This window comes from Hydra vulgaris, chromosome 03 (assembly GCF_038396675.1).
Source record: "Hydra vulgaris chromosome 03, alternate assembly HydraT2T_AEP".
Taxonomy (NCBI): domain Eukaryota; kingdom Metazoa; phylum Cnidaria; class Hydrozoa; order Anthoathecata; family Hydridae; genus Hydra; species Hydra vulgaris.
This window is the reverse complement of record NC_088922.1, coordinates 20,100,001-20,114,816: the sequence shown is the minus strand read 5'-3', so window position 1 is coordinate 20,114,816 and position 14,816 is coordinate 20,100,001. Positions and strand designations below refer to the sequence as shown.

The window sequence follows — 14,816 nt, the reverse complement described above, 5'->3', positions numbered from 1 at the left end:
GTTCCATTTAAAAAAATCCGTTCAATGAACTAATACCCCGTTCACACTGACGATAAAACACGTTTTATTTTAAACGCGTTTTATGTTTTTGATGTTCTAAACTGTATAAAGCAACAATAAAACAGCATGGCCAAGTTGTTTTATTTTAGCCCGACCTTTTAATATTGAAAAAAAAACCTTGTAGTATTGTTTTATTGTTGTTTTATAAACCTTTTTACAATAACAATTTAATACGCGTTTAAAATAAAACGTGTTTTATCGTCAGTGTGAACGGGGTATAAGTAATTAAATGCTCATTACTCATAAGTGTCAATTATCGCGCATGCAAGTTTTTATGAAGTAAAAAACTGATATTATTTTTTAACTGAGTCCTTTTGGTAGGTTTTAAAAATCTTCTTTCGAAATGAATCGATTAGCAAGTTTCTTTTCGCTTGTGATTCTTGCAAAAATTTTATTTTTCGTATATTGCTTTACCAGCGGCGTGGGCAGGATTTTTTTGATGTTTCAGATATGACACTTTTAGGCATCGTGCGAACTCAAAACTCAAGAATGTTGTTAAGTCAAATGAAAATGTTTCTCAAAAAATTGCGGTGATTGGAGCGTGAGAACAAAAATACCCCCAACAAGTTGGCTTTCCCAACCCCGAATTAGACGTTAAATTAAACTGCAGAATGTTAATTAAACGTTCAAAAGGTGCCTTTTTTAGATTCCGTGCCCATTGGGTGTTTATAAACAGTTGCAACAACCGCATTGGTAGTTGTCTCAGAGCTGGGACAAAATTCTAATAATCAAAATTGATTTAATACGTTACGAATTTGATTTGACGTGCTCCTATGAACCATATTTGGGACATTCAACCGCCACAACAATGTGCTATCGTGTGTGAAAATTTCATGGCTTCATAGGTTATTCAGTTTTTAGTACTGAAGCTTGTTTTAATCGACTAATTTTAGTTACGCTAAAAAGTTAGTCGACTAAATTTAGTTACGCTAAAAAGTTAGTCAACTAAATTTAGTTAGACTAAAAAGTTAGTCGACTAAATTTAGTTACGCTAAAAAGTTAGTCGACTAATTTATTTACGCTAAAAAGTTAGTCGACTAATTTTAGTTAAGCTAAAAAATTAGTTGACTAAATTTAGTTAGACTAGAAAAGTTAGTCGACTAAGTTCAGTTCGACTAAAAAATTAGTCGACTAATTTTAGTTAGACTAAAAAGTTAGTCGACTAAATGTAGTTAGACTAAAAAGTTAGTCCACTAAATTTAGTTAGACTAAAAAGTTAGTCGACTAATTTATTTACGCTAAAAAGTTAGCCGACTAGTTTTAGTTAGACTAAAAAGTTAGTCGACTAAATTTAGTTAGACTAAAAAGTTAGTCGACTAAATTTTGTCAGACTAAAAAGTTAGTCGACTAAATTTAGTTACGCTAAAAAGTTAGTCGACTAAATTTAGTTAGACTAAAAAGTTAGTCGACTAATTTTAGTTAGACTAAAAAGTTAGTCGACTAAATTTAGTTAGACTAAAAAGTTAGTCGACTAATTTTAGTTAGACTAAAAAGTTAGTTGGGTAATTTTAGTTACGGTTTTTTTAGTTAAGTTAGTTACAATTTTTAGTTTTGGTCACAACACTATTATTTATGATAGTCATAATCGATCTATTTTCAAAAAAGCAATCCAAAATTGACAAATGTCTGCATCTTCCGTCCGTTATTTTTTTTTGTCCGTTCGCGATTTCGGTTTAAACTATTATTATGGAGCAAAGATACATCGTAGAACCCTGTAACTTTGTAATAATCTTCAAGAATGCTTGTATAACTATAAAAACAAAACACCCGTAATTGATACATTTTCATAGAAATAGGGTTCATTTATTAATTTTAATTTTTTTTTTACTTTTTTCTGTTCCGAACGTGACTCTATTAAAAGGTTAATTTATTCTTTAATTATGAAACGACCCATAGCTACCATACTTTGTATAGAAATATATACATAGTTGTCATTTAAACAAAAGTCGGAGATTAAAATTTGCATTAATTTTAAAATAATTAATGCAACGGATGCAATGTTCCGTGCGTGATTTTCTGGAAATGCCAAGTGAAATATTTATCCTATAGGATGTATACATAAAAATATTTAATGAAGTTTCAATAAATGTAAACAAAGAAGAAAGCAGAACAAAATCCAGGTCTTATGCATGAATACAAAAGAAAAAACTGAAAAAAAAACATAAAACAAAAAGATAAAAGTAAAAGTATTAATTAATATAATCAATTATGAAGATCTAATAACAAAATGATAAAACTTCAAACCTCAAAAACTTTCATGCAGTTTTTTTTCACACAAAGCCTGCTTATCTCAACCAAATAAAATGAAAAGTAATATTTAGTGTGTTTAAATTTCATAATAACACGATAAAGTACTATAAACATAAACTTACGTCATAAATGATCTGATTGAATTTTATAAAGATATACAATTTATACCTATAAATAAATATTATTTTTACAAAATATATTTTATCAATTATAAAATCTTTTTAAAAATTTTTTATATGTCAAGTGACAAATGAATAAAAAATTTTATAACATTTGTATTTTAACATACAAGTTTTTTTGAATAATAGTTTTTTTTTAAAATTAAATATTAAAACACATTTTTTTAGACTTATTTAGGGATCATCCATAATTTACGCAACGCTAAATTTATTTAAAAAACTGAAGTTTTTTTATCTTAGGCTCCTTTACGAGGCAATTTTCATCAAACTTAATGCACTATTTTAATTTTTCATGTAATTTAAGACTCTGCGAGGAAAATTTTTTATCTTGTTTGTTTTGTTTATTAGCGAAATTTAGCTTTACGTAATTTATGGGCGATTTAAATAATACGATTTAAATAATACGAAGAATGTGTAGAAACACATATTTTTCCATGACTAAAAATATAACTTACATTTTAACATATTAACACATTAAAACATTCACTTTTTGACCAAATAAGCCACGGTTAGTTGACTGCATATTTTAGAGTAGACTGTTTATTGCTTATACAACCTTGGTTACTTAAATCCATATTTTAGTGGAGACTGAACCAAACATGAAAGTATATCAGTCTACGCGTCACTTAGTTTTATAGTTGCGCGAACAATTCTCGTTCGGCCAAAAATTAACTCCGTGTGGGCTTTCCTTGGAAATATTTTTATTTCACGTGGAGTTAAACTTAACTTTTGAATTTTTACGTGTTGTTATTTAAATTTTTTACAAGGAAATCCCAAATTTAAAAAACAAATTAACTTGGCTGTTTTATTTACATGTAAATTTTAAACTTGACGTATTCAAAAAAATTTGTCTCAACTACATTTTATTTAATCTATCAAAACAAACGACATTTTAAAAAGAAACTGAAACCTAATGTCTCAAATTGCTCAAATGTTAATGTTACAAGTATAAACTATATGACTTTAGTATTACTAAATCATGAAAATCATGAAACTAACACAAGAAGTTGTTAACGTTTTAAGGTCGTATTCAAACAATGTTATGTCACTGATTTCTTTTCTTGACGAAAGAGACTTGGGTATTTTAAATTGGACTGATGACATAGGAAGAACCATTCTGCATCATATTGTTGACAACAGTGGAAGTGCAGAATGTGTTAAGCTATTGCTAGAAAAAAACGGTATACAGATAAAATGAGATTTATAAGGCTTTAAAGTAAGAATAATAGTGTATATCTAGAAATAAGACTCGAAAGCTAGAAGCGTTATAGTAGAAAAGTTTAACAAAAGTTTGCTAAATAGAAAAATTTATGTTGAATAATATTTTTTTAAAATTTGAATTATGTAATATTTATCATGTTAACATATTCAATTTAAAAGGTAGTAGAATGTTTAAAGTTATAATAATAAGACAATATCTGAATAAAATACATGTATTGATACATGTGATTTATGATTAAAATTTTTTTTTTGACAATGTAAATAAGCAGAAAGTCTTTGTATTTGTTGTTAAGACAGAGTGACAGAGTGCTAGTGTGAGAAGTCTTATAAAGCCAAAAATACTTTTTTTATTTAATTTAGGTAACATTGTTTTACAAAGCATATATAATCTTTAAACATCTTTTAAATTAAAACAAAATCATGTAAAATATTAAGTAAATTATATTAAATTGTAGATAATTTTGGGTACATTTTACTAAAACAAAGGTAGTTGTGCTACACTGAAGTATTTTTTTTTTTGCTATTAACTATTATATCAAATTGCAATAAAAAAAAAACATAAAAAACTATTATAACAGAATTGATATTAGTATTTATGCACGACAGACACTAAAAGAAAAAAACTGGTCACCAAAATTTTAAATGATGTTTAATTTAAGTCTTGTTTTTTACTAGATTAACAGGAAACCACAGAGTGTTTCCATATTACTGTCAGTAGAATAAGATGTTTGTTAATTCTAGTAATAAGTATTTTTTTTTTTTAGCTGACCCAAATGCAGTTTCAGATGTTGTTGACAAGTGCTCAGTGAGACTTATGTTATTTCAACTTTATTCTGATTATTGTTGTTTGAATTAAGACTTGTTTATATATTTATACCAATTGTATAATTTTTAAGTATAAAGTTAATTTTTTTTAAATATATTTAGACACCTCTTCACTATGCTGCAAGAACTAATAATCTTGATTGTATGATTGTTTTGCTAGAATATGGGGCTAAAATAGATATACTAAACACTAATAGACAACGTGCTATTGATCTTGCTACATATTGCTGCTCAACAGATTGCATAAATTATCTTCATAAAATTTATGGTACGTGTATTCTGTATAAGCAATAATATAACTAAAAACTTAGTTCCTTATTTGAAAAACTTTATTTTAGATTTTAATGTAATTCTATCAACACACCAGTTGTTTAATACAATAATTATTTCAATATATTAGAATTGTTTCTACATTTTTTTTTGTGTTTATAATTTTGATTATATTTTTTAAAAGTAAGAATAAATTGTTGATGCAGTTCTAGAATTAATTTGAAAAATGCATGCCTAGTATGCAGCTTTACAATTTTCTTATATAACCTGACTATTAAAATCTTTTTCTTTGAAGTCTGATAATAGTTTGACACAAGTTGTGCCAATAAATAGGTTGTTAAAAGAGTTAAGTAAGTAAAAAAATGATTAGAAATTTTCTGTTTGTGCTGCTGAGACAAAACAAAAAATAGGTGTTTGACTCTTTTTTGAAATATACTGACTAAAATAGAGAAAACAGGGTTTTTGCTTAAGCAGGCACTTTTTATTAAACAAAATTTTTAAGTTATTAAATTAATACATTTTTAATACATAGATTTATTACAATTAAAACATTTTAATTTATACTTTTTTAAAATATATACATAAGCATTTATATATACTTATAAATACTTGATATTATTTTTTTAACCAAATCTAATTGTAGGATCAATTTGAATAAATACATTAATAATAAACAGTATTAATGATACATTCATACATACATACATATATATATATATATATATATATATATATATATATATATATATATATATATAAAGTTTGTTGCGTTTGGGAAGCACGGAAGGAAAAAAGTTATTCTTACGCGAACATATACGTCACTTTTAATTTCTTTTGACTTTCGTCCAACATTTGCGTGTTGGACGAAAGTCAAAACCATTAATTTAATTACAAATTAATCGTTTTATAAAAAAACCACAAAAACGCAAATTTAATTGACCAGAATGTTTTTAAAAACATTCTGAATGTTTTTAAAACATTCTGAATGTTTTTAACAATATAAACAATGTTTTTATATTTATTTTTTTAAATAAAATGTTTTTATTTTTATTTCTTTTAATAAAATGTTTTTATTTTTATTTTTTTTACTGTTAATCATGCGCGGAGTGTTGCTACATCGACTATCTTATAGCCTGACTCGCAAGGGAGTACTGCTACATATACTGACAAATAGCCTGACCCGCAAGGGAGTGCTGCTACATCGACAGAGGGTTTGGTTGGGGCAGGCAGTCTATCATTAATAAAAAAAAAAAATTCCGGTCTTGCATTTTAATTTTTACTTTTTGTCAACAAAATATGGAAAAAACTTTCGGACAACATATAAGGGTTCTATATATATATATATATATATATATATATATATATATATATATATATATATATATATATGTTATATATATGCGGTAGTGGTGTAGTGGTAAAGCGCTCGCTTCAGAAGCGAGAGGTTTCGAGTTCGATCCCCACCACGTCCCTGGTAGTACCGCGCTCAACTTGTTTCACAGCGCAGCGGCCTTGTTCGTCGAGGTTCGTGTTTTGGAGTTATAGAGTTGAGAGAGGGTTATAACCACTATTGAGTAGCCTCCTCATCTGTAGTGGCCTTCATGGCCTTGATGAGGTGAATAACATAAAAAAAAAAAAAAAAAAAATATATATATATACATACAGTCATGGACAAAAGTTTGCGACCACTGCGATTTTCGCATATTTTTTAAAGTATTCTACTCTGAATTGCTTTTGGGCTACTTTAGTGCTACAATTTTGTACCAATTTGTGCTAATTGTCAATTAGAGTTTAAAATTGATGTTTACACGTTTATTTTCAGATATAATTGAAATATTTTGGAACATTTTATATTACGGAGACCTTATTTGAAGCAGTACTAGTTAAAATGGTATGCGGTAAAGAACTGACATCTGAAAAGTGAGCTCAGGTCGTTATTTTGTACAAAGAGAACATTTCTATAAGACAGATAGCCAAAAAGCTTGGTATTTCACATTCCACTGTTGTAGCTACTGTAAAGAGAAATCTAGAGCTGAAAAGTTTTAAATCTTGTTTACGCGCTGGGCACCCGAAGGTTACAAGCAACCGTATGGATAATGCTATAATAAAAGCAGCAAAAAAATCACCAAGAGCATCCTCAAGTGCCATTAGAGACAATCTGCCTGGATCACCATCCAAGAAGCCAAACAGTCCGACAATACGCAGACGATTATTTGATGCAGGCTTGAAATCTTACCGACCAGCCTGGAAGCCGAAGCTTTCACCAAAGAATATTCGCAATCGCATAGCGTTTTGTCAGAAGTACAGGCAGTGGACACCAGCCCAGTGGAAACAAGTGATGTTTTCAGATGAGACAACATTCACGCAATTTTACTCATTTTGTAGACATGTCAGACGCCCATTAAATCAGTGGCATAATCCAAAGTACGTTATATCAAAAGTCAAACAGGCTCCAAAAGTTATGTTTGGGGAGCAGTCTCTGGTAGCAGTCGTGCCGGCATTTGGATTATGCCTAAAAATACAACGATCAATGGTGCTGTTTACTTGAGTATACTGATGGATAAGCTGCCACCATTTGTACCAATACATGGCATCACTCATTTCCAGCATGATGGCGCACTTTGTCATGGTACCAAAGCTGTTAAGGACTGGCTGCGTTCTGAAAACATCCCGCTACTGGAACCTTTGCCAGGCAACAGTCCAGATCTCAATATTATTGAGAATGTTTGGACTGTAATGAAGCAGAAGATTGCTGCACATAGCCCAAGTTCTGAAGATGACCTCATCAACTGGATTAAACGCGTGTGGGTGCAGGAGATTACGCCGGACTATTGTAAGAAACTGTGTGAATCGACTGTGTGAAAGGATTTCATTGTAAATACTAAAATATGAATAGACATGCTGTTTAACCTGTACAATGTGAATAAACATTCGAAATATATGTACTGATTTATAATTTACTACTTGTTTTTCTAAATTTTGAGTGTTTTTTGTAAAAAATTGCAGTGGTCGTAAACTTTTGTCCATGACTGTATATATATATATATATATATATATATATATATATATATATATATATATATATATATATATATATATATATATATAGTTTTTTATTATTAATTATTAATATATAAATTTTTTATTATTAATTTTTTATTATTTATTATAAAAATTAATCATTTTCCACAATATGACCAAGGTGTTTAAAGCTGTCATCAAATTTCAGTTTGCAACCTGCTACACATAGTTTTGGAAATGAAAATGACTCATACTATGAAATTAAAATTTTTAATTTTTGTTTTGGGTTAAAAACTATACAAACTGTTCTCTTTGTGTTACAATCCAAACTGTTAGTTGATGCAGCAACACTTCCTACATATGTTCTCCAAGTTATTGTATGTACTAAAGCCCTCATATTATTCCATTTTAGTTTGATGTCACATTGCCTAGGTAAACACGAAATATTAAATACACACACACACTCACACACACACACATATATATATATATATATATATATATATATATACGTTCCTTTTACATATAAATTAGTAAAAACGCTTATATATATATATATAAGCGTTTTTACTAATTTATATATATATATATATATATACACATATATATATATATATATATATATATATATATATATATATATATATATCTATATATATATATATATATATATATATATATATATATATATATATATATATATATATGTATATATATATATATATATATATATATATATATATATATATATATATATATATATATATATATATATATATATATATATACACATATATATGGGCAATTCCATTTTTAACTTAAGTTACACGCAGAACATTTTTATCAAATATTTGCCTAATTAAAATGTAAATTAAATATTTAGCTATTTTGTATGAAAGCTGTTAGTCTAAAGAATGAAATAAGCTAAAAAGTTTTGAGTCTGGCAAAAAGAGGGCGAACTTATTACTGAAAATGTCACTTTACTTACATTACATAGAAAACAAGGTAATATATATATTTAACACATTTAAGATATTATACACATTTAAGAACATTGAGCATTCTACTTTGTAGAATGCTTAATGTTCTTAAAAGAACAGGGCAATTATAAATTAGTAGAAAATCACTTAACAAAAATTTTTTTCATTTAACACTGTGTTTCATCAATAAAGACTCATCAGAAATGAATGATTAAATTACAGGAAGTCACAAATGTCTTAACTACTGTAAACTTTTCACACATTTGTCAAATTTGCTGACACTATTATAAAAAGAATTCTTTGGAAATGATTACTTATGCTTTTTTAAAAAAATATGTTTTAAAAGGAGGATTTAATGTAACTTTTATTTGAGCTCATTTATTTTTATAGTTTTTAGGAGAAACTTATTTTTGTGCCTACAGTTAGAAATTAGTTCTGATTTTTTTGTTTAATAAGCATTCTTGGTTTGCATGTGCAATTATTTCAAATTTTTCCTGTAGACATAGTATACGTTTTTTGGAAATATTGTTATATGCAGGCGCTGTTTTAAGGATGGACCAATTCAGTATAAAATCATTAATATTTTTATCTTTTAATTCCCATATATATTTTGACAGCATGGTGTCTTTTGAATACTTTTTATTTACAAAAGATTGCTTATGATTGGCAAAGTGTTTTTTCCATTCACCCTCTGTTTTGCTAATATATTGTTTATCAGGTACATTCTTAGAGGAAACAACAATTTTATATACCACATTTTTCGATAAACAACTGCCACTCATTGGACAATTGTTATTTTGTTTACAATTACAATTTTCTGTAGTTTTTTCATTTAGGATTTCTTTCTTGTTTAACAAAGCATTATTGTAACCTTTTATAATACTTTCCATATTTTTTGTGCAACTGTTGCTAACTTTTTAATGTAACTTATTAGGGGGCGGGAAATGCTTATTGACCAATTTTTAAAATACATTTTTTTTATGTTAGTGGAAACATTTTTGCTATGTGGGAGGTTAACCAAATTACATTTCTAGTTCTATTTTAATTTTTTGTATTCTTTTTTTCAGGGTCAAATTTTAGTTCAAAATTTTCAAAACCACTTTTTTTACGGGCATCTTCAAATATTCGTTTAGAGGAATTGAATACATTTTCATTAGAGGAGTTTTGGTTTAGCCTGTTATTAATTGAAAGCGGGATTTGATCTAGGATTTAGGGTGGATGGTTTGAGTTAATATTAATATGCAATAATTCATCGTTTGGTTTTTTGACTTATATGAATTTTCAGAGAGGTTAAATGTGATGTCAAGAAAGTTTACAATTTTTAAATTTATGTTTATTTCGATTTGTGAGCCAATATTTTTAAAAATTTCTGTAATATCTTTTTTAATTTTATCCAGCTGTGGACCAGATTTTTTTTGCATTACTATTAAACCATTGTCGCGATAAAGGCCTAAATCTTTTATATTGATAATTTTACCTAATAAATCTAAAATATATAGTCGAACAAATTCACAAGTTTCTGCTCCGCCATAACTGCCCATTGTTACATCAAAGCAGTCATGTATGTTTTTCTTTTTTCAAGTTTCCTTATTAAAATAAAGTAAGGTTTTCTACAATGTTTTATTATACGGATTGTTTCATCAGGAATAACTGTGTAGCTTTTTGCAAATTCAATTGTTTTATCTAGAATATCTGCAGTTATTGAGGGGTAAAAATCATTAATGTCAAATTGAATGAATGTACAGTCATTTTTGTTTTCGATTATGGAGAACCAATTTATAACATCAGTGGTATTTTTCCACTGTTGCAAATTTAATTTATTTCTAAGAATATTATTAATTTTGTCCATTTAATTTTGCTTACATGTCCAATCTTACTTTTTGAGGGAACCCATAACCTACAAGGAAGTTTGTTTTGAAAATTGGGTTTATGGTCTTTTAGTGTTACGAATTCTGGTAACACCAGGGTGGCATAACGAATTGTGTAAAGACAATAGAGTAGAAAAGCTCATTGCTGAAGAGTACATACAACTAAAAGTATCAGGTGCAAAATTATCTATTCTTTTTCGGTAAACAATGTCAAAGTTGTAACAAGAAAGCTTAAGACGCCGTTGATATATTTTATCATTCTTGATTTTACTTGTATTATTCTTACTAAACATAAACTATAGCACTAATGCGAACAGATAGCAGCCTCTTTTTCAATAGGGGGATGTTTTAGCTTGGATTGATACTTTTTATTGACTAAAACCATTAGAAGAAATATTAATATAACATCAATAATAATAATGCTCAAATCATTGCATAGTTATTTATTTATATATCTTAAATCAAATTAGTTATCTTTACTTATGGGGACAATTCTACGCTTTGATCAAAATGTAGTTTAGCTACTATTTATATAAAAAATATGAGGCACGATTTTTATTTGAAATTTAAAACAAAAAAATAACAAAATTTAAAATTTTTAATATATAGCAACCAAATGATTATTTGACTTTTGTTTGAATTTATTTATTTTATCAAAATAACTCACTTGAGCTTGGAATTTCCTAGTGTATTGTACAAATAGAGTGCTCATTGTTCTTAAAAAGCGAAGTAGTAAAAATTAGTAAAAACACTTATCCAATTAAAACTGTCGAAAAAAATTAGATAAGTGTTTATATATATATATATTTATATATACATATATATATATATATATACATATATAATATATAATTATATATATATGTGTATATATATATATATGTGTGTGTATATATATATATATATACATATATATATATATATATATATATATATATATATATATATATATATATATAGTTTAAATAGTTAACAAGTTAGCTGTATAAACTCAATAATCTCAAACGTTATTATTAGCAAAAGAGAGAGGTTCACTGAAGTTCGTGCAATATTATTATTTTTTGATCTTCTTTTTTTTTCACAACAATCTACAAACTTGTAAAAAATGAACAGTTAAAAAATAACTTTATTCAACGCTAACTGAAGATATATATAAAAAATACATTAATATAAACTACATACGGAATTTTGTATGTTTAAAAATTACTTTAGTATGACATTTAAATAGAAAATCCTCAGTTTGTTGAAATTTTTACTGAAACTTCTTATATTTATGCGTTTTGCCTTATTTTTTTATTGGTTGAATTTTTAAAATACTGCAAAGCATTTACATTTAAACCTTTTAAAAGATATTTGATATATAAACTACTATCAAAGTTTAGGAGGGAGAGGGGGTTCAGGTATATGCGATCGTTTGTGACAGGAGGAAAGGGGGGTCAGGAATTAAGCACGTCACCCTATAAACAATTATAGGGTGACGTACTTGATTGATGGCCCCCCCTTAATTGAATTTATAAACTATTTGGTTTACTAAAACAAAAGTATTATCTAAATAAAAGTTACATGTAACCCAGAACAACCTGCTAAGGTTACAGAAAAACATATATCGACCACCAGAAAAATATGTAACCCCCAGTACAGCTTCATGTCCTGCTGCCTTGTAGGATACGCTTTTTTAGGCAAAGGCTAGGAGAAGCCAACTCCGACTAAAAACACCCCTGCCATGGGACTCTTGGTTAAGTAAAAGCTAGAGATGTCTTGATAAAAAATACTCATCTTGGGCAGATGTCTAACGTTTCCAGCTACTGTCTTATAGAACGCCTCCAAGGCAAAGACTTAAGAGGTAAAGTGATTCTATCTGTTGACCAGCCCCGCACCCCTTCTTCATCTATTAGGCTGGTGCAGATGTATTTATAATACATTGTTTCCAGTTTAGGATGTCAAATGCTGGATCTTCTTGACTCAATTCATGGGTTTTGCTTGTGTCTCTGTTTTTATGACCAGGCAACTCATTTTATTATCTCCTGAAGAGGAAACAGCTCTAAAACTATGTTTTATGGTTCTGAGGCCGGCTGGTAGTCAGGTTTCCCAAACTCTGTGGTAGCTCTGAAAGAGGCTGATTCCATCATAGGCTGTAAAATATCAGAGTACCATGTTGCACATGGATCGTGTCCCTGTTGGTACTTTTGGTAAGCATTGCCAAAGCCACATTTGGAGCATTTTTTTATGGCTTAGGGTTTATTATTAGTAATGAGTCAATTGCTTGGGCTATTAAATAGTGAACTGAGTACTATCTATGCTTTGAGTCAAGTTCTTTAACAAATTCAAAAATGACTAAAGTACCTAAAACTATTAAACACAAAAAACCATTGTCATTAACAAAGTATCTAAACCTATCATTCATTAATATTCGTGGTCTTCGAAGTAACTTTTTTTCTTTTGAGTCTTATCTCTTGCAAAGTTCACCACACCTACTTACTTTTTGTGAGCCTAATTTAAGTTCGGCTATCTCATCTTGTGATCTTAGTGTTGATGGTTATCTTCCTTTAATTCGTAAAGACTCCAATAGTCATCTGCAGGTGTTAAGGCACAACTTTTGCTTTTCTGAATCTCTAACTCAAATAGCCAACTTTCCAACTCATTTTATAGACAATCCAAATCATTTACCTTCTCTACGCGACTTTTGTCCTTTTTCTGATCCTAGTCAGTGCTCAGTTTCTCCACATTCACTCTTAGTTGCTTTTGATCATGGTTTGATCTCTCTAAAACTATTATCTCATTGTTCTTCATCATCAGAATCCCCCTATCATTGTACCTTTTTAAATTACCTTAAGGCTGACTGGGATTCTATCCGTGATTTTCTTCATAACAACCCATGGGTAGAAATCTTTTGTCTTCCTGCTGATAAATGTGCTTCTTACATACCTTCTTGGATTCAGGCTGACATGGAATCTTTTACTCTCTCTCAACAACTACAAGTCAAGCCTCACTCTTCTCCAGGGTTTACCTCACATTGTACTTCTGCAATTTCCAATTGAAACCATTACTTCCATATCTATCAGCATAACAATTCTTCAGAAATCAGATGTCTGTTTACTATTGCTAGAAAACATTGTAAAAGGTCATGAAATCTTGTATTTTATCTCAAAAAATAGGCTCTCGTGACTTCTGGAGAATCTTTAACAATACCAATAATAAGAACAAATCTGTTATTCCACCTCTCCTGTACGGTTCAGATTTTGTCATATCTCCTAAAGACAAAACCTGAATTGTTTGCTAAAAACTTTATAAGTGCTTATTGGAGTCTTGTTTTCGTGCGCTCTGGAAAACGGCATCAGTTATCCCTATTTTCAGAAATTCTGAAGAGCGATCTGACTTGTCTAACTACCGTCCCATTAGTCTCCTTCCTATCATAAGCAAGGTTTTTGAATCTTTCATAAAGAAACACCTAATCTCTCATCCTGAATCTAATAAATTACTTTCTAATCATCAATATGGATTTCGATCTTCTTGTTCTACAGCTGATTTGCTAACAGTAATAACCGATAGGTTTTATCATGCATTAGATAAAGGTCGAGAGGTTAAGGCCATTGCTCTTGACATTTCTAAAGCTTTTGATAAAGTTTGGCATGCTGGTCTTTTCCATTAGCTTTATTCTTACGTTAAATCAGGTAACATCTTTAAGATTATTGAATCCTTCCTTTCCAGTCATAGTATAAAAGTTTTCCTTGATGGACAGCACTCTTCCTCGTACCCTGTAACTTCAGGGGTTCCTAAACCAACCATTATCTATAAAAATCTATTCTATAAATATTACAGCGTCTCTTGTGCCATCTACTAAAATTTAATACTAAAAGTCTCATCTTTTTTCTGTGACTATTCCTAAGTGCTCCAAAAACTCTTAATCATCTAGTTTTTTTCCTTGAACATCAGTTCTTTGGAATTTCTTTCCTTCTTCTTGTTTTCCTGATTCATATAATATGCAATCTTTTAAGTTGTCTGTCAATCATTATCTTGTACTATAAACTTCGTCTTTTTTCTTACAGTAACTTCTAACTCTAATAGTGATTGCTTGCAGCCTTGTTGGAAGCAAAGACGCTGAAAAAAAAAAATCACTTTATAACATAATTCATTTTGTAAGC

General features: G+C 28.7%; 1 protein-coding gene and 1 long non-coding RNA gene across 3 annotated transcripts in view; one reads left to right on the top strand and one right to left on the bottom strand.

Annotated features, from left to right (window-relative positions):
* Positions 1–1,563: 1,563 nt before the first annotated feature.
* Positions 1,564–3,146, bottom strand: LOC136078001 (uncharacterized). Its single transcript, XR_010637439.1, has 3 exons — positions 2,945–3,146; positions 2,305–2,478; positions 1,564–1,810 (listed from the first exon to the last, which is right to left on the bottom strand). It is a non-coding gene; the product is annotated as an uncharacterized LOC136078001 (long non-coding RNA).
* A 21-nt stretch (positions 3,147–3,167) lies between these two features.
* LOC100197092 (leucine-rich repeat serine/threonine-protein kinase 1) overlaps positions 3,168–14,816 on the top strand; it is a 148,938-nt gene continuing 137,289 nt past the window's right edge. For both annotated transcript variants that reach the window (XM_065792594.1, XM_065792595.1), the window contains exons 1-3: positions 3,168–3,670; positions 4,475–4,515; positions 4,638–4,803. In XM_065792594.1, coding sequence (XP_065648666.1) covers positions 3,469–3,670; positions 4,475–4,515; positions 4,638–4,803 — 409 coding nt within the window. In that variant the 5' untranslated portion in view covers positions 3,168–3,468. The remainder of the gene's footprint in view (positions 3,671–4,474; positions 4,516–4,637; positions 4,804–14,816) is intronic.